This window comes from Poecile atricapillus, chromosome 9 (assembly GCF_030490865.1).
Source record: "Poecile atricapillus isolate bPoeAtr1 chromosome 9, bPoeAtr1.hap1, whole genome shotgun sequence".
Taxonomy (NCBI): domain Eukaryota; kingdom Metazoa; phylum Chordata; class Aves; order Passeriformes; family Paridae; genus Poecile; species Poecile atricapillus.
The window spans coordinates 23751832-23777169 of NC_081257.1; the positions used below are offsets into that span (position 1 = coordinate 23751832).

Here is a 25338-nt window from a genome sequence, read left to right on the forward strand (position 1 = left end):
AATTCTGATCCTTCCTTTGGAAAAGCGTATCCAGGTCCATATGACCTTGGGATATCTGTTTCCTCGTTCCCCTTCTCTGCAGGAATGCTGCGAGAAATTTCAGGAAAGAATGTACCAACAAGGGAGAAATTAAATCAACAGGAGTTTAGGATTTTTATTTTTTTTCAGATTGCAGTTCTAAGGAGCCAGCTCGGCTCTGAGCTGGGGTTGTGCTCCCGGATCACAGATCATAATCGGCAGCTGGATCCCGGTTTGTGTTATTCCAGGGATTTCCCTGGACTCAGGCACCATGAAGAAGGGAGAATGGCTGGGCTCAGTGGGAAATGGGGAACCAGGGCAGTGAGCTGGGAGCGTGGGGAGCCCTTTCCCTCACCTGCACAAAGGGGCTTTGTGCTGGACCTCTTGGCCTCAGCAGGAGCAGGCAGGAATGTTTGTTGGAGCAGGCAGGAATGTTTGCTAAAGCAGTAAAGACCTCACCAATCCGTGTAAAAAAAAACCCAAAATACAAAGGGCAATAGATTGTCATTCAGTGCTCAACATCCATTGAAATAACAAGCGAAACATGGTTTTGGAGAGTTTCTTCTGTTAAAAACATTCCATGTCTGTCTGCTGTGATAAACTGCCCCAGCACATTCCTGTCTGATTCGGAAATCCATCTGCCTGAGCCTGGGGTCAGAGCCTGGGATGGGAGGATGGTGGGACAGAGGGACAGGGGGACAGAGGGACAGGGGGACAGAGGGACAGAGGGACACACGGACAGAGGGACAGAGGGACAGAGGGACAGGGGGACAGAGGGACAGAGGGACAGGGGGACAGAGGGACAGAGGGACAGGGGGACAGGGGGACAGGGGGACAGAGGGACAGAGGGACAGAGGGACAGGGGGACAGAGGGACAGAGGGACAGGGGCACAGAGGGACAGAGGGACAGGGGCACAGAGGGACAGGGGGACAGGGGCACAGAGGGACAGAGGGACAGAGGGACAGGGGGACAGAGGGACGGGGGACAGAGGGACAGGGGGACAGGGAGACAGAGGGACACAGAGACAGGGGGACACAGAGACAGAAGGACAGAGGGACACAGGGACAGAGGGACAGGGGACTGCAGGCAGTCCCAGGCCAGCCCCAACAGGCAGCTCTCCCCACCGCAGCCAGGGGCTGCACAGTGCTCGGGGACCCCCGAGGCAGGGCTGCCTCCCTCCCTCCCTCCGTCCCCCCCAGCCCCCAGCACCGCTGCTCTGGGCCAGGAGCACGGACACCACCGTTCCTTTCTGTCCCCTGTTCCAGCCCCAGAGACTGTGCTGTCCTAGCACAGAGCCCCAGAATGGCTTCACTATTGAAAAGGATGAGCTTTACTCAGTTCCATCCTCCCTGGCATGGGCCGGGACACCTTCCACTTTCCCAGATTATTCCAAGCCCCAATGTCCAGCCTGGCCTTGGACACTTCCAGGGATCCAGGGGCAGCCACAGCTTCTCTGGGCACTTGTGCCAGGGTCTCCCCACCCTCCCAGGGAACAATTCCTCCGCAGTCCCATCTCCCCGTGCCCCCTCTGAGGCCATTTCCCCCATCCCTGTCCCTGTCCCGTTCCCGTTCCCATTCCCATTCCCGTTCCCGTTCACATTCCCATTCCCTGTCCCGCTTTGCCCTGTCCCGTTCCCATTCTCATTTCCGTTCCCATTCCCTGTCGCATTCCCTGTCCCGTTCCCGTTCCCATTCCCATTCCCTGTCCCGTTCCCGTTCCCGTTCCCATTCCAATTCCCTGTCCCGCTTTTCCCTGTCCCGTTCCCATTCCCTGTCCCGTTCCCATTCCCTGTCCCGTTCCCATTCCCTGTCCCGTTCCCGTTCCCATTCCCATTCCAATTCCCTGTGCCCGCTTTTCCCTGTCCCGTTCCCATTCCCTGTCCCGTTCCCATTCCCGTTCCCGTTCCCATTCCCATTCCAATTCCCTGTCCCGCTTTTCCCTGTCCCGTTCCCGTTCCCTGTCCCGTTCCCATTCCCGTTTCCTGTCCCGTTCCCGTTCCCATTCCCATTCCCTGTCCCGTTCCCATTCCTATTCCCTGTCCCGTTCCCATTCCCGTTCCCATTCCCATTCCCTGTCCCGTTCCCATTCCCATTCCCGTTTCCTGTCCCGTTCCCATTCCCATTCCCTGTCCCGTTCCCATTCCTATTCCCTGTCCCGTTCCCGTTCCCATTCCCATTCCCATTCCCGTTCCCGCTTTTCCATGTCCCCGTCCCCTCCGCGGCACGCGCCCCCGCACGCCATTGGCCAGGGCAGTTCCGTGCCGGTTTGTGATTGGCTGAGCGCGGCGCGCGGCCCGAGCGAGCTCCAATGAAAGGAGCGCTCGGGCACCGCGAGCGGCGGCGGCGGCGCGGGAGCAGCGGAGCGGGAGGAGGTGAGTGAGGAATGGTTCCTGTCCCGGGAATGGTTCCTGTACCGGGAATGGTTCCTGTCCCGGGAATGGTTCCTGTACCGGGAATGATCTGTGTCCCGGGAATGATCCCTGTACCGGGAATGATCTGTGTGTGTCCCGGGAATGATCCCTGTACCGGGAATGATCTGTGTCCCGGGAATGGTTCCTGTCCCGGGAATGGTTCCTGTACCGGGAATGGTTCCTGACCCGGGAATGGTTCCTGTCCCGGGAATGGTTCCTGTCCCGGGAATGATCTGTGTGTGTCCCGGGAATGGTTCCTGTCCCGGGAATGGTTCCTGTACCGGGAATGGTTCCTGACCCGGGAATGGTCCCTGTACCGGGAATGGTTCCTGACCCGGGAATGGTTCCTGTCCCGGGAATGATCTGTGTGTGTCCCGGGAATGATCCCTGTACCGGGAATGGTTCCTGTCCCGGGAATGATCTGTGTGTGTCCCGGGAATGGTTCCTGTACCGGGAATGGTTCCTGTCCCGGGAATGATCTGTGTGTGTGTGTCCCGGGAATGGTCCCTGACCCGGGAATGGTTCCTGTCCCGGGAATGGTCCCTGACCCGGGAATGGTCCCTGTACCGGGAATGATCTGTGTGTGTCCCGGGAATGATCCCTGTACCGGGAATGGTCCCTGACCCGGGAATGATCTGTGTGTGTCCCGGGAATGGTTCCTGTCCCGGGAATGGTTCCTGACCCGGGAATGGTTCCTGACCCGGGAATGGTCCCTGACCCGGGAATGGTTCCTGACCCGGGAATGGTTCCTCTCCCGGGAATGATCTGTGTGTGTCCCGGGAATGATCCCTGTCCCGGGAATGATCCGTGTGTGTCCCGGGAATGATCCGTGTGTGTCCCGGGAATTGATCTGTGTCCCGGGAATGATCCGTGTCCTGGGAATGATCCCCGACCCAGGACAGCCCGGGGAACATCGGGAGCGATCCCGATTCCTGTCCCGGGACAGCCCGGGATACACCGGGAGCGGTGTCCGTGTCCAGGATACACCGGGAGCGGTGTCCGTGTCCGGAGGTGTCCGGGATACACCGGGAGCGGTGTCCAGGTCCAGAGGTGTCCGGGATACACCGGGAGCGGTGTCCAGGTCCGGAGGTGTCCGGGATACACCGGGAGCGGTGTCCAGGTCCGGAGGTGTCCGGGATACACCGGGAGCGGTGTCCGTGTCCGGAGGTGTCCGGGATACACCGGGAGCGGTGTCCAGGTCCGGAGGTGTCCGGGATACACCGGGAGCGGTGTCCAGGTCCGGAGGTGTCCGGGATACACCGGGAGCGGTGTCCAGGTCCGGAGGTGTCCGGGATACACCGGGAGCGGTGTCCAGGTCCGGAGGTGTCCAGGATACACCGGGAGCGGTGTCCGGAGGTGTCCGGGATACACCGGGAGCGGTGTCCGTGTCCGGAGGTGCCCGGGAGGGCGGGTGCACCCCGGGCAGAGCACGGCTGAGCGACGCCCGGGTTATTTTTCCCCAGTATCCCTCATCTCCCTCTTTCCTGCCCTCGCAGCCCGCCCGGTAGCGGCGGCCGGGCACCGCAAACCCTCCGCGAGGGGCCGGGGGGACAGAGCCCACCCTGCAGTTCTTCCCTGCTGCCCGGTTCAGTGCCCGGTTCTCTGCCCGGTTCCCTGCCCCGTTCCCTGCCCCGTTCCCTGCCCGGTTCCGTGCCCCGTTCCCTGCCCGGTTCTCTGCCCGGTTCCGTGCCCGATTCCGTGCTCCGTTCCCTGCCCCGTTCCGTGCCCGGTTCCGTGCCCCGTTCCCTGCCCCGTTCCGTGCTCCGTTCCGTGCCCGGTTCAGTGCCCGGTTCCGTGCTCCGTTCCCTGCCCCGTTCCGTGCTCCGTTCCGTGCCCCGTTCCCTGCCCGATTCCGTGCTCCGTTCCGTGCCCGGTTCCTTGCTCGGTTCCCTGCCCGGTTCTCTGCCCGGTTCCGTGCCCGGTTCTCTGCCCGGTTCCCTGCCCCGTTCCGTGCCCGGTTCTCTGCCCGGTTCCGTGCCCGGTTCCGTGTCTGCTCCCGGGATTAGTTAGTGCCGCAAGCGCTCCACGGACAGAGCAGAATGTGATGTGTGGATTCACTGGCGATGTGTGGATTCACTGGTGATGATGAGTTAACTGGAGATGTGTGGATTCACTGGTGATGATGAGTTAACTGGAGATGTGTGGATTAACTGGAGATGTGTGGATTCACTGGTGATGATGAGTTAACTGGAGATGTGTGGATTCACTGGTGATGATGAGTTAACTGCTGTAGGCAGAGCTGTGCCGGGCCGCGCTCCGGGGGCACTGAGGGGTTCCCGTGTCCCCTGCAGGACAGTGTCCTCTGGAGATGTTCGCTGCAGGAATTCGCGGCTGTTCCCGCAGGGTCCCGAGAGCCGCCGGGCGCTGCCGGCTCTGGGCTGCGGGGAAGGGATTCTGATTGCCGGATAGCACCGAGTGCGGTGGCAGCAGCTGCTCCCTCCTCTGCTCCTCTCGTGCTCCGGGATGAGCTCAGCACCCCGTGTCACCCCGGTGTGATCCCGTCTGTCTGGGCAGTGCCCGGTGTGTGCCCTGCGACCACCCTGGGCCACCTCAGCCCCTGCCCTGTGGGCTTGCTTCCCTCCCCGTGAAGTTTCCTGCCCAGCCGGGCTGTGTGGAGGTGTCGCACCTCGTGTCCCGTTGGGTTTGAGCTGAGGACTGGCTGTTCCTTGCGGGACAGGCAGAGCTTGGTGTTTGCAGCAGGAGCCCATGTGGCTGACACGGTGTGTGTGACTGGGCTGTGCTCTGCTCCTCAGCATCCTCCTGCCCTGCTCTCCCTGAAACACAGCACGCTTTGGGGGTTCAGGGTTCTTCCTTCCCTCCCACCTCCCTCCCTCCCTCCCTGATGACCCTGCTGGCTGTCCCACCACGGGACAAGGGCTGGCACCGCCGGGGTGGCACCCTGGGGTGGCCCTGTCCCGGCAGGAGGAGGTTGGTGTTTGGTGGGACCTGCTGGAGGAACCCAGAGCAATGTGTGCTCCCCCAGCACGCTGCTGGTACCTCAGGCACATCCTCGGGGTCCCGGCTGCCGTGGGGAGGGCACCTTTGGGTGCCAGCTGGGGCCCCGGGAAGCTCTTGCCAGGCGCTCAGTGGGGATGGATGCCACAGGAGTGAAACCTGAGCCTTTTTCAGGCTGCTGGGCTGTGCTCAGCCTCAGTTCCTGCCCTGTCTGCAGAAGGGGGGTCTGAGCAGGGCCGAGCTCCTGCCAGCAGCCCCAGGCTGGGGGTCCCTCGGGGGGCAGTGCAGGAGCAGGGCTGCGTTGGGACAGCAAGGAGGGCTGAGCAGATCCCTGCTGTGGGATGAGCCCTGGCAGAGCTGTTTCTGCACCAGAGCCATCTCCCAGCAGCTTCTCGAGCATCTACAGGGGATGCAGCAGGGAGGGCTCACACTGCTGTGTGAGTGCACCCCAAAAAGCTGTGTGAATGCAGAAACCATCAGAAACCTCCCAAAATGTGCGGCTGGACGCTCAGCTGCCGTTGGTGGATGGGCAGAGAGGACAGGATGTCACCTTTAGTGTCACTTGAGTGTGGCAGGCAGGCTGCGGTGGGAGGTGTGGCTCTGCTGGGGGACCCTCCTGGCCTCAGTGGCCCTGTGTGGCCAGAGGCTGCCCCAGCTCCCGCAGTTCTGCTGCCTGTCTCCTCTCACCTGAACACTGCAGGATGGAAAGAGACATCTCAGCTAATTTGTACTTCAAAAGGGATGTGAAATGACATCATGAAAACAAGGAAAAAGAATAATGCAGGCCCTGTATCAGTGTCTGAATAATCTACGTCCAAACAGAAATGGGTGTCTCTGCAGTAGGCGGCTGTTTCATTTCCTGAATCCTAAGACGGGCACTTTTTCTGGGCATGGTGTGGAATACTGTCAAATTTTAATTTAGCTTGGCAGTGTCACACAGCCAGTCTGGGCAAGTCAGGGAAGGCAAGTCTGGAACTCATTAGAGCTTGTTGCGAGGCCCCGAAAATTTGATTTTCAATCACTGTTGGGTTTAATTATTGTTGATGTCTTGGCTAGCGTATTCTGAGATTCTTTCTGAGGAAATTAAAGCAGCATGAGTGGGACAGCGTTCTGTTTGGCACAGGGCTTGTTTAGATTAAATTCTGAGTGGAGAGTTAAAGCTCAAAGCAGGGAGAAGGCGATGGCTGGCACGGCGCGAGGCTGGAGCGGGCCCAGCTGGCCAGGCAGGCTCTGGGGCTTGTGTACTGTTCTCACTAAACTCTGTCCCTTCTGGGAACAAAACAACCCACAGAGCTGAAAGCACCCATCAAAGCCAAGGGAAAGTTTACTCAGTTAATATAGATTTTGGTTCTTTAACTTGTTCTTTCTTCGCTTCTTCAGCATGGCACTTGCAGACATCCAAAGCACCTGCAGCACAGCAGGGAAGTGCTGCTGTTGCAGGGACAAGTGGGCTCCAGGGTATGGTCTGGGGGTCTTGGTGCCCCAGGTAGAGGCAGGAGCTCCCTCTTCATCAGCAAAGTACCTGGATGTGTGAAGAGCTCTCTGCAGGTGAGGTCCAATCCCTTGGAGCTTTTATAAACTTATCCATCCCAGCTGGAATCTCAGCTTTGTGGCTCATGTGCTCGTAAGCTGAGTGCCTTGGTCGGGGTGTGCAGGGTGCCTGGGCTGAGCCCCGAGCAGTTCCTGCAGCCTGGCAGGTGCCTGGCTCCGTGGGAAGGATGCTCAGCTCCCAAAGAACAGGGGGATTTTCTGTGGGACACATCTGAGCCGCCTCTGCCGTGTCCCAGAGCTCTGTCAGCGGTTTGGGTGGGTGGTGGTGAGGATGCTGAGCCAGGGGCCGTGGAGGCTGTGCCCGAAGGTGCTGCTGCTCCGTGGTGTAAACGCTGTCAGAGCTGTAAAAAAACAGCTTCATCTCGGCTCTGTGGGCCTGGACCAGGAACCTGTGAGCAGTTCCACCCCTGGGAGTTGTCTGTCCCTTGCAGAGCTCATGCTCATCATGTCTGGCTGTAGCTGCCTCCAGCAGAAGCTGGCTTTCATTATGGAGCTGGCAGCGTCTCTGCAGAGCCACCCTGGAGGATCAGGAGCTTGGTCCCAGTGCTGGGGACACGTCACACGTGGCTGGTGGCCCGGGGAGGTGGCTGTGACGGCCCTGGAAGCTGGTTTGTCCTCGTGGGGTGGAATCCCTGCTCACAGAGCAGTGTCCCTGTGCTGGAGCCCGGGGGAGGTCACAGCTGTCACTGGGAAGCAGATGTGGCTCTTAACAGAGAAACCTGCTCTGGGCAATTCCATATAGCCATGGAATCATAAAGCAGCACAGGGGTTAAAGACCTTATTCTGGGGCTTGGACTCAGAGCTAAGCTGAGTCAAATAAAATGCAATTTACAAATTACAAAATCCCTCTGGTCCTGCAGAGAGGCTGTGTCTGGAGTATTTGTTTAGGCTGGGGTTTTTCTCCTCTTTTTTAAAGAAGGAAATACTGTATTTCAGCCATCCAGGAAAGGCAGTACTCAGATGTCCCATCTTGGAGCTACTGTTCCGTTTAGAGATGGGGCTCAGAGAAAGGGGAATATTTCCAGGCAGCTATTTGCAATTTTTGGAGAGCTGGAGTTTCCTAATGCTGGTACCAGCCTGATTCCTCACATTTCTATCATCCCACCTACTCCCAACACTGACTCTGTTGCTTAGGTACATCTGATGAGCACAGGAAAGCAAATTCTCTCCAGAGCATCCAGTGATGGTTGCCTGTGTCTTGCCAGGATCTGGGGTGGCACTGTCCCTCAGCTCCTGCCATGGGATCAGGGCACAGAATGGGACATCACCCTGAGCCCCCCACCTGAGTGCTCTGCAGCCCTGCACATCTGTTTAATTCAGTCTGGGGGCAGTTCTTCCCATTCCAGACACTTCTTCACATCTTGGTTTGAGCCTATAATTATCTGAAGCACTGTCTGGCTTGTGAAAAAATCTGATTTTTCAGCATTTGCCCTTCTCTTATCATTAATTCACACATTGTTAGTGAAGAAAGGAATGCTGCCAGCTATGTGCTCTTGGAAGAGGGAGGTATTTGCAGAGGCCCTGGTTGTTGGAGCTCTGTCATCCTGTAGGTTGGGATCTGGCAGCTCCACTGAAACAGTTCCCTCCAGTATCAGTGCCTTTGCCTGGTCTTTATGTTGCTAAAATAAAGGGCAGCAAACTTCCTACTCCACAAAGTTTAGTACAATAAGTGCTTCCAGTATCCAGAGGATATCAACCCATTCACTGACGCCTTAAAGAAATCCAGTAGAGAGAATTTGAGATGAAGGACAGCCTTTGTAAGGGAATTTGGTAACTGGGATAACACTTGCTTGGAATCTGGCAGGGAAACAAATTTCTTGCAGGTCATGATTACAATGGATATTTTCTGTGAAAATGAGAAGAGAATAAACCATGGCTTTGCTGTTTTCAGCACTGCAGTGGTGAGTGTGTTTATTGGTTAATGCACCTCTGAGGGCAGTTGTTTGCCTTGCTCAGATTTATTCCCCTTGCAGTTGCTGTCAAGGAGCCTCTCCTGAAATGCAGAGCAGCCCCAGGTGTCCCAGCCCAGCTGAGCCCTCCTGCAGGAGCTTCAGGGGCCACTTTGGGCTGCTCTGTGCCAGGACTGGGAGCTGCTTCCTGAGCACACCTGAGGCTGGACCTCACCTTCAGAGGAACTTTAAGGTCCCTTGCAACCCAAAGCATTGTTTGCTGGCCATTAGCAGCTAAGGAGGAATTAACCAAGTGCCCAACATGTGAACTGGAGGGAGCAGCATTCCCTCGCTGGCACTCTTCTGTTGGATGAGAACCCTGCACTCTCCAGTTACTGGCAATCCACAAGGAAGTTTGAGCTAACCCCAAATCCTTAAGGAAGTTTGAGCCAGCCCCAAATCCTTAAGGAAGTTTGAGCCAGCCCCAAATCCTTAAGGAAGTTTGAGCCAGCCCCAAATCCTTAAGGAAGTTTGAGCCAGCCCCAAATCCTTAAGGAAGTTTGAGCCAGCCCCAAATCCTTAAGGAAGTTTGAGCCAGCCCACTGTTATTATTCAAGCTTAGCTCTGTTATAGTCAAGTAATGACAGCAAATGATCTGCTGTCTGTCCCTGTCCCTCAGCAGTTGTGCTGAGCACTGATCCCACCCCTGTGAATATTGTGTGGCTTTTCCCTGTTCCTTTGTTCACAGCTCTTTCAGAGTTTGTTGTAAATCTTCAAAACTCATGGCAGCTGCAGGAACCCCAGGGTTCTGGAGGTCCCTCACTCACTCCCTGGAGCTGTGCTTCAGGGTAGGGTGTCTGGTGCTGCAGGGTTTGGATGGAGCCCGTGGTGGCCACCGGGCAGCACTGGCTGTGGGGAGAGGTGAAACGAGGACCTGGGCTCTGGAGGGCTGCTGGGAACTTGGAGTAACTTTTTGGAAACCAGCTTTTCCTCTTCCCTCCCTAAAAAGGAGGAGAAAACATACTTGAGGTAGTTACGTGTCTCCAGCACCGTTTTCAGTCCCCAAATAGGGTGTTGTGCAATAAATGCTTTTGGGATCCAGAAGCCTCTGTGGGAGCAGGAGGGTCCCCTTTGCCAGACCCTTCTGGGTCTGTGGCTGTGGCACCGTGTCCCCAAAGCCCTCCTGGGGCTGGAGAGCCACGGGTGACTCGGGAGGGAAAACTGCTCTGGGACACTTCCCCTGCTTCTGCCCAGGGACACCCAGCAGAGTGCTCAGAGAGAGCGGGGTGCTGCCCGTGCTGTGCTGGGATCTGATGGGATCTGATGGGATCTGTGCTGGGATCTGTGCTGGGATCTGTGCTGGGATCTGCTGGGATCTTGCTGGCCAGAAGGTGACAGAACAAGGACCCTTGTGGGGTCTCAGCTGAGCAGCAAACAGGGCAGGCTGTGGAGCTGGAGCCTGAGCTGCTCCATCTCACCAGCCCTGCCAGGGAAGCTCAGTGATCCCTTCCAGAGGATTCCTCAAGGTCTAAACCAAGCTGGAGCCGTGTTTGGGTTCTTTCCCTGTCCCTTGTCATTGCAGGCTCTCTGTTTTCCAGCTGCTCAGTGAAGGATGCCCTGCCTTTGGCCGCTGTAACAGCAAACCATGGCATTACTGGTGTGTTCCTGACGCTGCTCAGCAATGTTTTTGTGGGGAGAGCAGCCTCCACTTCCCAGCATTTCACTACCCAAGAATTTCCTCTGCCCTGACTTGCTTTCTCTCTTCTAGCAGCAAGAATGCTGTGAGGCACAGAAAGCCAAAACAGAAATCTCACAAGGAGTTTCTATCTAGTCCTGGTGAGCAGCAGTGAACACCCACGGACGGGTGATTTTCATCTGTTTTCAGTGAGCAGCAAGAAGTGCAGCACAACCACAGCCCCCATGTCACTGCACCGCCACCTCTCCTCCCCAGAGCATTTCCCCACTGTTCACTATGGAAACCACCCCAAAAGCCCAGTTCCAGAGGCCTGGAAACATGCCACATTCCCAAAAGAATGGAGAAAGACCAGGGAGGGCCAAGGTGCAGGAAGGCAAGTTTAGCACCAGGTTATGGCAGTGCAGCTCCTGCCTGACCTCCTGACCTGCACAGATCCATGTGCAGTGTATGAGCTCCATAAACTGCATCAAAACTGCCTTTAAACGAGAGCTGAGCTCTCTGTGGATGAGGGGAAGGTGGCTCTCCAGTGTGTGGGCATGTTCCCTGATGTGCCAGCCCCTCTCTTCCCTCGCTCTGAAGGGAAATCCTTCATCCCAAGCATCCTTAAATAAACTTGCAGCAGGGTTGCATGGACACGCTCCAGTGGTGTTTGGGAGGTTTCAGGCTTCATGGGGCAGAAGGAATGGCTGAAGAAATCCCTGTCTGAAGGACAATATACACTCTGAGTGCTGTCCCAGGTGGCCTGTGAGGATAAAGCCTTTCCAGCTCGGTGTCCTGCTCTTTTCCAGATGTCGGGGAGCCAGCCCCAGGTGGCAAGAGGCGTTCCTTGCTTGCGCTGCAGAGGGCTGTGCACGGGCTTCGAGCCACACTCCTGGAGGTAACCCTGGTCCTGTCCTGCATCCTGCCTCAAATGTGCTCAGTGACAGAACAGCTCCTTATTTCATACTTTATTTCCAGTTTCTCCTGTTAAAAACACAAATCTGGGTAAATGGCCCCTGATGTCAGCAGCTGGTGGGAGCAGAGCAGGACAGTGCCCAGCTCAGGGCAGGGGCTGCTCCCTGCCCCAGCAGGACAACAAAGGGGCTTTAAAATGGAATGCAGACATTCAGCTATCACTAATTAAAAGAGAATTAGTGTCTCACAAACACTGGGCTCCTCTGTGCCCCCGGGGAGCTCCCCTGGAGGTGTGCAGGGAGGCTGTGGTCCAGCTGTGCTGCTGCAGCTGGACTGCCTCAGATGCCTTCAGCTCCCACTTGTGATACCTCACCTGTGTGGAATCCAAACTTTAAAGCACTCATTTGGTGGAAGCACAACCATTTTTTTAATTGACTCCATTAAAGGCTGGTTGGACTCATTCTTGCTCCAAGATCCTGCTGAAATCCTCGGGGTTGTGTCAGAGTTACTTTTCCCCTCTTGCTATTAGTGTTTGATGGCAGTGAAGGCCACAGGAGTGTCCTTAGACACTTGTCTGTGTGATTTATATCTATTATAGTTCAAATTACAGTCAATTAAGCATCAGTTCCTTCCAGCAGCCGCTTTTTTAATGGCATTTGAAGATTCATAATAGGTGAGGCTGGTGCTGGTCTGCTGGAATCTGGTGAGGAGACTAATCTCCACTCTAGTGATGCTTGAAGGGGTTTCCAGAGTTCAGGGGAAGCAGCAGCAGCTCCCCATGGCTGGGAGGCAGCAGATTTTGTAGTGCCAGGACCCAGGGAATGGCTCCCAGCACCAGAGGGCAGGGCTGGATGGGATTTTGGGCAGGAATTGTTCCTGGGAGGGTGGGCAGGTCTTGGCACAGGTGCCCAGAGCAGCTGGGGCTGTCCCTGGATCCCTGGCAGTGCCCAAGACCAGGCTGGACATTGGGGCTGGAGCACCTGGGACAGTGGGAGGTGTCCCTGGGACAGTGGGAGGTGTGGGTGGCACTGGGTGGGATTTAAGATCCCTCCCAACCCAAACCATCCCATCCTGAGCCTTTTGTCCGTGCCATGAGCTGTGTTTGACCCTTGGGAGAGGCCCCAGGAGTGAGCCCAGCGCAGCTCAGGGCTGGGGCTCTCTCTTGGGCTCAGGAAGATGTGCAAGTCGTGCAAGTGCAGCCAGGAGGAGCACGGCCTGAGCTCGGAGCTGGACGATGACCGCAAGATCGGCCGCCTGCTCTCCGCCTCCAAGTACTCCTCGCTCACGGCGCGGCTCAAGGGCGGCGACGGCGGCCGCATCTACAAGAGGAACCGCATGATCGTCACCAACCCCAACATCTCGGGCAAGGACCCCACCTTCGACACCATCACCTACGAGTGGGCTCCCCCAGGGCTCACCCAGAAACTGGTAAGGGGATCCACGGGGGGCTGGGCTCGCTCCCTGGGGAACAGAACTCTGCTCTGGAGGAGAGTTATTGGGGAGAAACAGAAATGGTAAACCAGGGTTTGCCTCAGAGAGCAGAGACGTACAGAGCACTCCGTGTTTTGGAAAACTGTAAATAAGCAGAGCAGGTGGGAGACAGGGGTGCAATGCCTTGGGGTTTTATAGCTTTGTTTACATTTCTGGGAGAAGTCTTAATGGATTTTACAACTAGAAAGCTCTTCTGGTAAAGCTCATCTGCACCAAAAGCATGGCTGAGGAGAGATGCCATGCCTGCAGCCCACGGCTGCTCCAGAGCCCCAGGCTGGATGTGAGAACCACTCCTCCAGGCCTCAGGGGTGTCTGGGCAGAGGAGAGGGGTTTGGTTCCTGGTGAGCACATGGGGCTGCTCAGCAGCTGCCTGGGTGTGCCTCAGGCTCTTCTCCTGCTCTCAGGAGCATCCCTGTGCTGCTGGAGGAGCCCTTCCCTGGAGAGTGGGCTCAGAGGCCCCACTGCCAGGCTCCCTCACCCTCCCTTGGATGGAGAACTGCAGCCCCTGCCTGTTCCAGCAGCCTCCAGGAGCTCCTGCCCCAGGAGCAGGAGTGGAGGCTCCTTGTGCCAGGCCAAGAGCTGAGCTCTGTGCCCAGGAGCTCCTCCTGCAGCTCCTGCCTGCCCTGCCCAGTGCTGCTGCTGCCAGAACCACTCTCATACCAAGCTCTGCAGCTGGGAATTTTTTCCTTACGGTTTAGGTATAATCTGGTCCAAAGAAAAAATTTGTTCTAAAGAGAGCTCAGGGTAAAAAGGTGAGATAGGGAGTGTGGTCCTGTTCTGAGAGCAGGATCCAGAACCAAGCCCCCAGCCCAGCTCCACCTCCCTCCTGTGCCTGGTTTCCATCTGGACCAGCTGTGTGGGAAGGGGTGGAAGTGGTTTTTGGCATGTGGAAGTGAGAGCCAGCAGAGCATTTCTTGCTGGAATGCATTTAGCTGGCTTTTTGCTGTGCTGTGGTATAAAACCATTCCATATTCCACTGTCAGGAGCAGGCAGTGAAGAGCTTCTGTTCCTCAGATGAAACAAAGAGCTGCAGGCTGTTGATACAAACAGCTGAAAGCTGCTGAAAATGCAACCAGACCTTTTTAAAGGATAATTTGGGATACAGATGTGAAAGTGCAGTCAGAGTCCCCAGAGCCAGAGCAGTTAATTTGGATTAAAAGCCAGTTGTGCCCTGAGGGCCTTGAACAGGCTGGGTGGGGCATGAGCTGTGTGCTGGGAATGCTTCCTCAGGGTCCTTCCCTTCCCTTCCCTTCCCTTCCCTTCCCTTCCCTTCCCTTCCCTTCCCTTCCCTTCCCTTCCCTTCCCTTCCCTTCCCTTCCCTTCCCTTCCCTTCCCTTCCCTTCCCTTCCCTTCCCTTCCCTTCCCTTCCCTTCCCTTCCCTTCCCTTCCCTTCCCTTCCCCCCGACACGGGAGGTTCAAACACTTTATGAAAGATTTTGATCTCTTTATAGCACCTGGGCAGGCTGGAATATGTCTTGGTTCAGGTAAACAACAGCTTTGGAGACAACCTTGATAAGTTCTGGCTGGCAGATCAGCCTGACAGGCTTTGAGGAGAAGTGTTGGTGTCAGTGTTGGTGTCAGTGGTGGATGTCAGTGGTGGTGTCAGTGTTGGTGTCAGTGTTGGTGTCAGTGTTGGTGTCAGTGTTGGTGTCAGTGTTGGTGTCAGTGGTGGATGTCAGTGTTGGATGTCAGTGTTGGTGTCAGTGTTGGTGTCAGTGTTGGTGTCAGTGTTGATGTCAGTGTTGGATGTCAGTGTTGGATGTAAGAGGTGGATGTCAGTGTTGGATGTCAGTGTTGGTGTCAGTGTTGGTGTCAGTGGTGGATGTCAGTGTTGGTGTCAGTGTTGGTGTCAGTGTTGGTGTCAGTGGTGGATGTCAGTGTTGATGTCAGTGTTGGATGTCAGTGTTGGTGTCAGTGGTGGATGTCAGTGTTGGTGTCAGTGTTGGTGTCAGTGTTGGTGTCAGTGTTGGTGTCAGTGGTGGATGTCAGTGTTGGTGTCAGTGTTGGTGTCAGTGGTGGTGTCAGTGGTGGTGTCAGTGTTGGTGTCAGTGTTGGTGTCAGTGTTGGTGTCAGTGTTGGTGTCAGTGTTGGTGTCAGTGTTGATGTCAGTGGTGGATGTCAGTGTTGGTGTCAGTGTTGGTGTCAGTGTTGGTGTCAGTGTTGGTGTCAGTGTTGGTGTCAGTGTTGGTGTCAGTGTTGGTGTCAGTGTTGGTGTCAGTGGTGGATGTCAGTGGTGGATGTCAGAGGTGGATGTCAGTGTTGGTGTCAGTGTTGGTGTCAGTGTTGGTGTCAGTGTTGGTGTCAGTGTTGGTGTCAGTGGTGGATGTCAGTGTTGGTGTCAGTGTTGGATGTCAGTGTTGGTGTCAGTGTTGGTGTCAGTGTTGGATGTCAGTGTTGGTGTCAGTGTTGGATGTCAGTGTTGGTGTCAGTGTTGGTGTCAGTGTTGGTGTCAGTGTTGGTGTCAGTGGTGGATGTCAGTGTTGGTGTCAGTGGTGGATGTCAGTGTTGGTGTCAGTGTTGGTGTCAGTGTTGGTGTCAGTGGTGGATGTCAGTGTTGGATGTCAGTGTTGGATGTCAGTGTTGGTGTCAGTGGTGGATGTCAGTGGTGGATGTCAGTGGTGGATGTCAGTGTTGGTGTCAGTGTTGGTGTCAGTGCTGGATGTCAGTGTTGGTGTCAGTGTTGGTGTCAGTGGTGGATGTCAGTGTTGGTGTCAGTGTTGGATGTCAGTGTTGGTGTCAGTGTTGGTGTCAGTGTTGGTGTCAGTGTTGGTGTCAGTGTTGATGTCAGTGTTGGTGTCAGTGTTGGTGTCAGTGTTGGTGTCAGTGTTGGTGTCAGTGTTGGTGTCAGTGTTGGTGTCAGTGGTGGATGTCAGTGTTGGTGTCAGTGTTGGTGTCAGTGTTGGTGTCAGTGTTGGTGTCAGTGTTGGTGTCAGTGGTGGTGTCAGTGGTGGTGTCAGTGTTGGTGTCAGTGTTGGTGTCAGTGGTGGTGTCAGTGTTGGTGTCAGTGTTGGTGTCAGTGTTGGATGTCAGTGGTGGATGTCAGTGTTGGTGTCAGTGGTGGATGTCAGTGTTGGTGTCAGTGGTGGATGTCAGTGTTGGTGTCAGTGTTGGTGTCAGTGTTGGTGTCAGTGTTGGATGTCAGTGTTGGTGTCAGTGTTGGTGTCAGTGGTGGTGTCAGTGTTGGTGTCAGTGTTGGTGTCAGTGGTGGATGTCAGTGGTGGATGTCAGTGTTGGTGTCAGTGTTGGTGTCAGTGTTGGTGTCAGTGTTGGTGTCAGTGTTGGTGTCAGTGTTGGTGTCAGTGTTGGTGTCAGTGTTGGATGTCAGCCTCTCTCAGGATGCTTTCAAAGGGATTTGGGCCAAGAAGCTGTTAGTGCTCAACTGCCTCGCTCCAGTGGCTTCCTCCTGAAGGAAGGCTGGGAACTTGGGATGGCTTTTAACCTTGTTTTGCTGAAGTGGATGGTCGATAATAGGAGGAAGTTCAGAGCATGTTCTCGTTAAGCTGTGCCTGCAGAAGTCATGAAGCAGATACTGGGGTCCTTGGGGAGGGTGAAAAGAGCAGGTCATAAAATAGCCCAAAGATCCAGTAGTGAACAGTGAAAACTAAAATGCTCTTCTTCCAAATTACCTGCACTCAGGCAACAGAGTGAGGCATTGGCCATAAACAATAAGTGATAGCAGCAGATGCAGCAACTTTTTCTTATTCTTCATGGCAGTTTTTGGTGTCAGGTTGGATTTTTTTTCACCCCTAATCTTTTCTCTGGACACAATTTTTATGACATCTACAATTATAACTTTCAGCATTCCCTTGGTCAGCGGGTGAAATCCCACTACATGTCTGGGCAGATACTGAAACCTGGCTTTGAGCAGGCTTTAAGGAAGCCTTTAAAAAATCCTTGAGGCTTTGCTTTCCTTGCTCTCAGCACAAACACTGCACTGGGAATGGGGATGCTGGGGTGGACCAGGAGGCTCCAGGTGCCCATGCTGCCCCTTGCTCTGGTGGAAGTGTGCATTAGTCTTGGCACATCAGTGCATCAAGGATTTCCCCACGCTGCTGCCCTGCTGGAGCTCGTGCTGTCCTGCTGCTCTGCTCCCACAGCATCAGTTCCCTTTCCTGGCCATTTCTGGGGCAGTGCCTGTGCGAGCCTGGGAGCAGCAGTCAGGGAATCCTTGCCTTTCTCCTGACGTTCCTCTTCGGATTCCTCACACCTGTGAAAGCCATTTGTGCACCAGATCAGTGCCCCAGCATCCCACAGCTCTCTCGTAGCTGTTCCCAAGCACCACCAACCTTCCCAGGAAAATGGACATCAGCCTCACCTTTGCACAGGGCACAATGTACAGGGTGTTGATGCCTGATGTCCCAGTGTGCAGTGAATTTAACCTGCACCCCAAGGCTTGGGAAGAAGCCCTGCTTCCATTAAATCATTATCTACTGCTATTCCAAATTTCCTGTCAGGAATTCCGGCCGGCAGCGCTGCTCTCTGGCTCAGAGTAGCCAAGGTAAAAGTGACTTGGAAGTTTTTGCTGACATGCTGAAGAGTTCAGTGCTGTGCAAGCATTTCTGTGTTGAAAAGGCCAGCCTGGACCAGCCAATGTGCCACAAATGGTTAAATCCCTTTGCTAAGTTTTTTCAGATGGGGTTTTTAAGTGCTGGTCCAGTAAGAAGCAAATCTAATGCAGCTGGATGCTGGTCTAACAGGGAATGGCAGGGAGCCAACTGGCTGCCCTGCCACTCTTCACACTACAATAGGAAAATGCTGGAGTGGGAACCTCCCTTCCCTTATTCCTGGCCAGGAGAAGTTAACTGTGCAGCCCCCATGCCCACAAGCACTGACCCAGCCTGGGACTGAGGGGTTTACTCTGCTGTCGAGGTAGGGGCCAGTTAAGTCAAAGGCTTCATTTTGGGCATTTCCTTTCTGTGTCACAGGGCATCTGTGACCAAACACCTTCCCTCTGCTGTGAAATCAGCAGCCAGGTGGAATTGGTGGCTGTCAGTGTCACAGACCTAACTGCTACCTCGATTTTTCCTGTCCTGAGATGATTTCATTAATTGATAAGGGGTGATCCTTCACTGTGAAGTGCTGTGCACCAGCCCCGTGGGGCTCTGGGCTGCTCAGTGTGGCCTTTGACTCACTCCCTGCAGCTCTCCCTGCCCCAGCACAGGCAGCGGGGAGCTGCTCATGGGTCTGGATGTTTATGGGGTTTTAGTCTGTTTAGCAGCTGTGTTACCAAATTGCACAGAAATTGTGATGGTAGTGCCAGTGAGGGAGGGTGTGCTGGGATTTTGTCTGCCTGTGCCACTTCACTTTCCTGGGCAGAGTGGGGTTTGTTTATTAAAAAACAAACCAACAGAAATAATGTAAAGCACCATAAAACTGAGGATGAAAGGATTTACAGCAGCCTGGCCAGCGCTGGCACCCAAGGCAGTTCAGCACGGGGGGCTCAGCCACTGCAGAGGCAGAAGGGAGGGCAGGGGTTTGCTGCTGCTGCTGCTCGGGGACACAAGGGGAGGTGTGTGACAGTGTGTCCCTGGCAGGCCATGCAGTACATGGAGCTGGTCCCCAAGGAGCTGCAGCCCGTGGCGGGCACGGACGGCGCCCTGCACCGGCGGCGGCGGCTGGCACGGCAGCTCCCGCTGCACGACCAGGACCCGGCCCAGTGCCGCGGCCTCGCCGAGGGAGAGCAGCAGCTGATGGAGGAGTTCGTCAGCAAGTACAAGGCTGAGGCGCTGGGAGTCGGGGAGGTGGCGCTGCCAGGCCAGGGCGGCGGCGGCAAGGAGGAGGAGAAGCCCCAGGACAAGAGCATCGACCCTGGCAGAGCCCCCGAGTCACCCAACGGGGCCCTGGAGAGCGAGCCCAGGGCTGGACACTACGTGAGTGAGGGGTGGATGGGGTGGGATGGGATGGGATCGATGGGATGGGATGGGATGGGATGGGATGGGATGGGATGGCATGGCATGGCATGGCATGGCATGGCATGGCATTGGATGGGATGGCATGGGATGGCATTGGATGGGATGGCATGGCATGGCATGGCATGGCATTGGATGGGATGGCATGGGATGGCATTGGATGGGATGGCATGGCATGGCATGGCATGGCATTGGATGGGATGGGATGGCATGGCATGGCATGGCATTGGATGGGATGGGATGGGATGGCATTGGATGGGATGGCATGGCATGGCATTGGATGGCATGGGATGGCATTGGATGGGATGGCATGGCATGGCATGGCATGGCATTGGATGGGATGGCATGGCATGGCATGGGATGGCATTGGATGGGATGGCATGGCATGGGATGGCATTGGATGGGATGGGATGGCATGGCATGGCATGGCATTGGATGGGATGGCATGGCATGGCATGGCAACATTGGGACTGCTCCAGGCTCAGGGAGCCACTGGAAGTAGATTCAGTCTCAACTCAAAGAGCCAAAACTCCCAGCAGGCAGGGTGATCTGTGCCTCATCCCCATCCTGCTCGCAGGGGATTCTCCGTGGCTGCTGCAGGTGCTTGGTCACATTGCAATGCTTGGGAGCAGCGCTGTGAGAGCCTGCAGGGACCCTCTGCCCCAGGCAGCCCTGCTGAGCACAAGGGTCCATCTGGCAGGGCTGATGAGGAGCATTCTCCTCTGCTTCCTCTCCCTTTCTCTGCAGCAAAGGCCTTGCTGAGCCACCAGGGACAGGGAATTCTTGCTGTTCTTGTTTGAGCTCTGGCTTCTTGGCAGCTCTGAAGGGTTGGGCATGACGTGTCCCTGGATGACACGGGTGGTGTGTGTGGTGGTCTTCAGTTGAAAGCTGAACTTGATGATCTTGGAGGTCTTTTCCAACCTTTCCCATTCTGTGATGAAAGTCAGAATTTCCAGGTGGGCTTCTTACCCAGCAAGACCACAAATGGCAGGAGGTGGAGGCTCTGTCCAGTTAACACAGAGCTGTGAGCATGGAGATGGTGTTCCCAGGGCTGTAATCACTCTGGGGAAATGTAAACAGCTGCCCTGGGTCCCTGGGCATCCAAATACATTTCCACAGAGAAATGGCTGAGATTCCTCAACAGCCTTTTAGATTTATATTCCCCCAGCACTGTCTGGAGTGGCTGCTGAACAGATGCTTGTCATGAAATATGGTGAGTGGAAATACCTTGTCCTGGTCCTCGTGAGGGTGACTTGCAGCAGAGGATTTAAAGCTGAAAAAGCAAATGGTGTCCAAGTGTTTTTAAGAGGAAATTCTTTCCTGCCATTCCTGCACTGAGGTTGTACATGTAAAGAGCAGTTTTCATTTTCAGTCCTTATTGGGTAATGTCTCCCCTCTGCCATGGTCTGTAAATGTGCTTCTGACTTTGAATCCAGTGACACAGTAAAGATTTGCACTATTGCAACAAAACACTGCATTTTAAGATAAAAAATCACCAAAAAAGGAAGGTTTCCTCTAAACATATCAATAAGTCATCCTAGCAATGAGGGTTTACTTAAACTGCAAGTTTGTCCTTTCAGATAAATAAATACATAACTGTGATGCTATTCTCCTTAGTTTGAAGCATCATTTCTCTCAAGGCACCAGCTGAAAAATGGAGCAGCTTTCACAGCAGTGGCAGATCCACTGGGACAGCCCAGGGCATGGGGAAGGAGTGGGGCTGCTGGCCTGCTGAGCACAGACCTTCACCACCTCATCTTCCTCCACATCCCTCTGCAAGTCTGTCCCACGAGACCAGTGTTCTCCTGACCCCTCCAAAACTGGGAGCTCCTCTGGTGTTACAAGTCACTGTCCTGGAATCAAATCAAATCCTGAGGCAATTGATCAAATTGTTCCCAAAAGCTTGAGGCAGCAATGCCTCAGGGAGTGCTCAGAGTGCTGGTGGTGTCTGGGAGCTCCTTCCCTGGCACTGCAGAACAGGAGCTGGGGATGAGCAGGATGGGAAAGCTAAAGAGAACAGGACACTTTTTTGGCCAACACCTCTGGTAATTCAGCTGATAAAGTCTTTACTCCTCTGCCTGCACGATGGAGATGTAAAAGGAGCACCAAGCTGAAATCCCACCCCAAATTTTAAGAATCTCTTCTCTGTAGTGTGCAAATAGCAGGATATGGAGGTTACACAATGCTTGGGAAAAGCCCTGTGAATAGTTTTTCCCCGTGAATAATTTCCACAGAAAGAAACAGCAAAATAAGTTGTTTTTTGAACAGTTCTTGTTGGCAAGAAACTTGATCTCAGGGTTGGAAACTGCTGTGTTTGTTCTTGCCTCAGATCCTGCAAGATAAGCAGGGCTGGGCTGCTGGCTCTGTGGCTTTGGGGGCTGCAGGGTTTGTCTCTGGGGTGCCCCAAATGTGGAGGCACTGGGGGCCAAGGGAGGAGCCTCGGTGCCCTCTGTCCATCCCACCCCATGGGCTGTGCCAGCTGCTCCGAGCCCTGCTCCCTCAGCCAGAGCAGCAATTTGTGGCAGTGCTCTCAAATGTGTCTGCAGCCCTCCGTGGTGGAAGGAGCAGTGTCAGCACTCATCTCCCCTTCCAGCTGCACGGAGCAGCCCAGCCAGGAAACATTCTGTCCCTGGCACTGCCTCTTCTCTCCAGCCTGGATCTCCTGGGAAAACAGGCAGTGCCCACCAGCCTGGTGGAAATGGGGCAATGTCATGGGCTGACTTTACATTTAAGATCATTTCAGATCATTTCAGCCGCTGAAATCCCGGCCGAGGGAGGGACCAGGCGATGGTGAAACCCCTGGGGTGCTGGAAAGATCAGTGGGAGAGCAGAGGAAACCTGGGGGTGCAGATGTCCCGTGGCCTCTGCTGTGGAACAGGAGGGAAGAGGGGAAGGAAAACTCAGTGCAGTGTCCCAGCACCCCTGTGTGAGCCAGGGCAAGGGCTGGCAGTGCTGGGAATTGTCCCTTTTCTGTCCCTGCCCCATCCCCATGGCCTCCTGCAGCTCAGGGGCTGTCAGTTCACTTTGACACTGAGAAATCTTGGCTTTGTCTCCTCCTGAGCAGCTCGGGCAGGTGGAAGGTGTCTGTGCCCATGGCAGGGGTCAGAACTGGGTGATCTGTAAGGTGCCTTCCAACCCAAACCATTCTATGTTCTATTACTGGACCACTCTGTGCCCAACTCTCTGTGCCCAGCTCTCTGTGCCCAGCTCTGTGCCCAGCTCTGTACCCAGCTCTGTACCCAGCTCTGTGCCCAACTCTCTGTGCCCAGCTCACTGAGCACTGTGTGCCCAACCCTCTGTGCCCAGCTGTCTGTGCCCAGCTCACTGACCACTGTGTGCCCAACCTTCTGTGCCCAACTCTCTGTACCCAGCTCTGTGCCCAGCTCTGTACCCAGCTCTGTGCCCAGCTCTCTGTGCCCAGCTCTGTACCCAGCTCTGTACCCAGCTCTCTGTACCCAGCTCTGTACCCAGCTCTGTGTGCCCAGCTCTCCATGCCCAGCTCTGTACCCAGCTCTGTACCCAGCTCTCTGTGCCCAGCTCTGTGCCCAGCTCTGTGCCCAGCTCTCTGTACCCAGCTCTGTACCCAGCTCTGTACCCAGCTCTGTGCCCAGCTCTGTACCCAGCTCTGTGCCCAGCTCTGTACCCAGCTCTGTGCCCAGCTCTCTGTACCCAGCTCTGTACCCAGCTCTGTACCCAGCTCTGTGCCCAGCTCTGTACCCAGCTCTGTGCCCAGCTCTGTACCCAGCTCTCCATGCCCAGCTCTGTGCCCAGCTCTCTGTACCCAGCTCTGTACCCAGCTCTCCATGCCCAGCTCTGTGCCCAGCTCTCTGTACCCAGCTCTGTACCCAGCTCTGTACCCAGCTCTGTGCCCAGCTCTGTACCCAGCTCTGTGCCCAGCTCTGTGCCCAGCTCTCTGTGCCCAGCTCTGTGCCCAGCTCTCCATGCCCAGCTCTGTACCCAGCTCTGTACCCAGCTCTGTGCCCAGCTCTCTGTGCCCAGCTCTGTGCCCAGCCCAGTGACCGCTGTCCTCTCTCCCAGCGCTGTGAGACGTGCCAGCAGCCGGTGGCCGGGGACTGTCCGGTGGTGTACGCCGACCGTGCCGGTTACTCCCGGCAGTGGCACCCGGCGTGTTTCGTGTGCTGCCGCTGCGCCGAGCCCCTCGTGGACCTCATCTACTTCTGGAAGAGCGGGGCCACCTGGTGCGGGCGCCACTACTGCGAGAGCCTCCGGCCCCGCTGCGCCGGCTGCGACGAGGTAGGGACCTGCTGAGACTGTGACCCCTGTGAAACCCTGCCTGTGCCAGGGCAGGGAGTGACCAGAGTCCCTGTGCCAGGGCACGGAGTGACCAGAGTCCCTGTGACCCCCTGTGCCAGGGCATGGAGTGACCAGAGTCCCTGTGACCCCCTGTGCCAGGGCACGGAGTGACCAGAGCCCCTGTGCCAGGGCATGGAGTGACCAGAGTCCCTGTGATCCCCTGTGCCAGGGCTGGGAGTGACCAGAGCCCCTGAGCCAGGGCAGGGAGTGACCAGAGCCCCTGTGACCCCCTGTGCCAGGGCACAGAGTGACCAGAGTCCCTGTGACCCCCTGTGCCAGGGCACGGGGTGACCAGAGCCCCTGTGACCCCCTGTGCCAGGGCTGGGAGTGACCAGAGCCCCTGTGAACCCCTGTGCCAGGGCACAGAGTGACCAGAGTCCCTGTGCCAGGGCACGGAGTGACCAGAGCCCCTGTGATCCCCTGTGCCAGGGCACGGAGTGACCAGAGCCCCTGTGACCCCCTGTGCCAGGGCAGGGAGTGACCAGAGCCCCTGTGACCCCCTGTGCCAGGGCACGGAGTGACCAGAGTCCCTGTGCCAGGGCACGGAGTGACCAGAGTCCCTGTGACCCCCTGTGCCAGGGCTGGGAGTGACCAGAGTCCCTGTGCCAGGGCACGGAGTGACCAGAGCCCCTGTGATCCCCTGTGCCAGGGCTGGGAGTGACCAGAGTCCCTGTGCCAGGGCTGGGAGTGACCAGAGCCCCTGTGATCCCCTGTGCCAGGGCAGGGAGTGACCAGAGTCCCTGTGACCCCCTGTGCCAGGGCAGGGAGTGACCAGAGCCCCTGTGCCAGGGCAGGGAGTGACCAGAGTCCCTGTGACCCCCTGTGCCAGGGCTGGGAATGACCAGAGCCCCTGTGCCAGGGCAGGACCAGCTGGAGACCTCTGATCCCACTAGTGCCAGGTGGGAACCACCCCGTGCCCCTCTGCTCCTGCCAGTGCCAGGCTCAGTTGGGGCTTCTGAGCAACCTGGGCTAGTGGAAGGTGTCCCTGCCCAGGGCTGGGGGTTGGGACAAGGTGACCTTCACAGATCCCTTCCAAGCCAAAGCATCCCGTGATTATTTAATGTACCCATTCCTGACCCCACAGCTGATGGGCTTGCTGGGAGGTGTGGGGCCGGTTCTCCCCGCTCCTGCCACGCTCCAGCTTGGAGGGGTGGTGGAAATAAGCAGCTGTCTGTCTGTGTGTCTGTCCTGCAGATCATCTTCTCGGAGGACTACCAGCGGGTGGAAGGGCTGGCCTGGCACAAGAAGCACTTTGCCTGCCTGGAGTGTGAGACGCTGCTGACGGGCAAACCCTTCACCCTGGCCAACTCCAGCCTCCTGTGCACCACCTGCAGCCAGAGCAGGGTCTGAGCCCCTCGGGCTCCCCGGGCTCCCACCAGGACTGGGGGCATTTGGAAACACAGGAGAAGGGGAAGGTTAATAATTTAAGAGTCTGACTATTCACTTGCAAGCAGCTCCGTGTCCCCTTGCATCCAGCACAGCCTGAGGGAAGAATTTCCCCGGGGTCCTCTGGGATCTGCCAGGGAGCCCTTGTGCCCACGGGTGGGAGGAGCACGGTGTACCTGGCCAGGAGGAACTGGAAAGGAGGGGCTGGGCTACACTGGCTTCTATCAAGTCTGTCCAACCTTCTTATGACCGAGATCCTGCAATAGTCTTTTGGAAATAACCCATCTCAACAGTAACTTCTGGCATACTAAACCTACAGTTGTGGTCAAAAACAAGGGCTGTTTGTGGTTTGTAAATCTTTCCTGGAATTAGGCTAACAGGCTGCTGCCACTGTGCCAAGGCAGTGGGCTTGAGGAATTTGATCAATTTGCTGAAAGCAAATGATGGAAAATTGCAGCTACACGCGGCTGGGGCTTTGTCCTGTGCAACGATGCAAAAGCAAGGAGTGGGCACACAGGGCAAGGGGTTCACCCTGGTGAGAGGGGCAGGGCACGGCTCTGCCTGGTCAGAGACTGACTCAGCCCATGGAGCTGCCACCCTGGAACTGGAATGTAAAGAATTTTCTGGAAAACAGCTTTACAGCCTCTGCTGTCTTGGGGGGGCAGAGTGTGTGTGTGTGTGTGTGTGTGTGTGTGTGTCCCTGAGATGCTGCAATGCCACTTTTTCCCTGCAATTCTTCAGTGACCCTTCCAAGTGCCAAGGAGCTGTACCTTGTCCTGGGAGCCAGCAGCTCCTTGTCCTGGGCTCTGCCCTGTTCCTTGCC

The 25338-nt window shown here is 56.1% G+C and overlaps 1 protein-coding gene across 7 annotated transcripts; it reads left to right on the plus strand.

Annotated features, from left to right (window-relative positions):
* The first annotated feature begins 2312 nt into the window (after positions 1 to 2312).
* LMCD1 (LIM and cysteine rich domains 1) lies at positions 2313 to 25338 on the plus strand. Of its 7 annotated transcripts, XM_058844709.1 has the most exons (8): positions 10024 to 10028; positions 10424 to 10482; positions 10594 to 10661; positions 11310 to 11398; positions 12592 to 12843; positions 18441 to 18776; positions 22854 to 23069; positions 24324 to 25338. In XM_058844709.1, exons 5-8 carry the CDS (start codon positions 12592 to 12594, stop codon positions 24477 to 24479), a joined length of 960 nt encoding a protein of 319 aa, XP_058700692.1. In that variant the 5' UTR covers positions 10024 to 10028; positions 10424 to 10482; positions 10594 to 10661; positions 11310 to 11398; the 3' UTR covers positions 24480 to 25338. The 7 variants fall into 7 exon arrangements, with proteins under 7 accessions (XP_058700687.1, XP_058700688.1, XP_058700690.1 ...); XM_058844707.1 differs by lacking the exons at positions 10024 to 10028; positions 10424 to 10482 and adding an exon at positions 2340 to 2391 and having other exon boundaries at positions 12588 to 12843; positions 24324 to 25161; XM_058844710.1 differs by lacking the exons at positions 10024 to 10028; positions 10424 to 10482 and adding an exon at positions 2362 to 2391 and having other exon boundaries at positions 10597 to 10661; positions 24324 to 25337.

Coding starts and splice junctions, on each gene's coding strand:
- LMCD1 (XM_058844704.1), top strand. CDS start 2,328: ATGAAAGGAGCGCTCGGGCACCGCGAGCGGCGGCGGCGGCGCGGGAGC. Junction 2,392..11,309: donor GAGCAGCGGAGCGGGAGGAG/GTGAGTGAGGAA, acceptor GCTCTTTTCCAG/ATGTCGGGGAGCCAGCCCCA. Junction 23,070..24,323: donor GCTGCGCCGGCTGCGACGAG/GTAGGGACCTGC, acceptor TCTGTCCTGCAG/ATCATCTTCTCGGAGGACTA.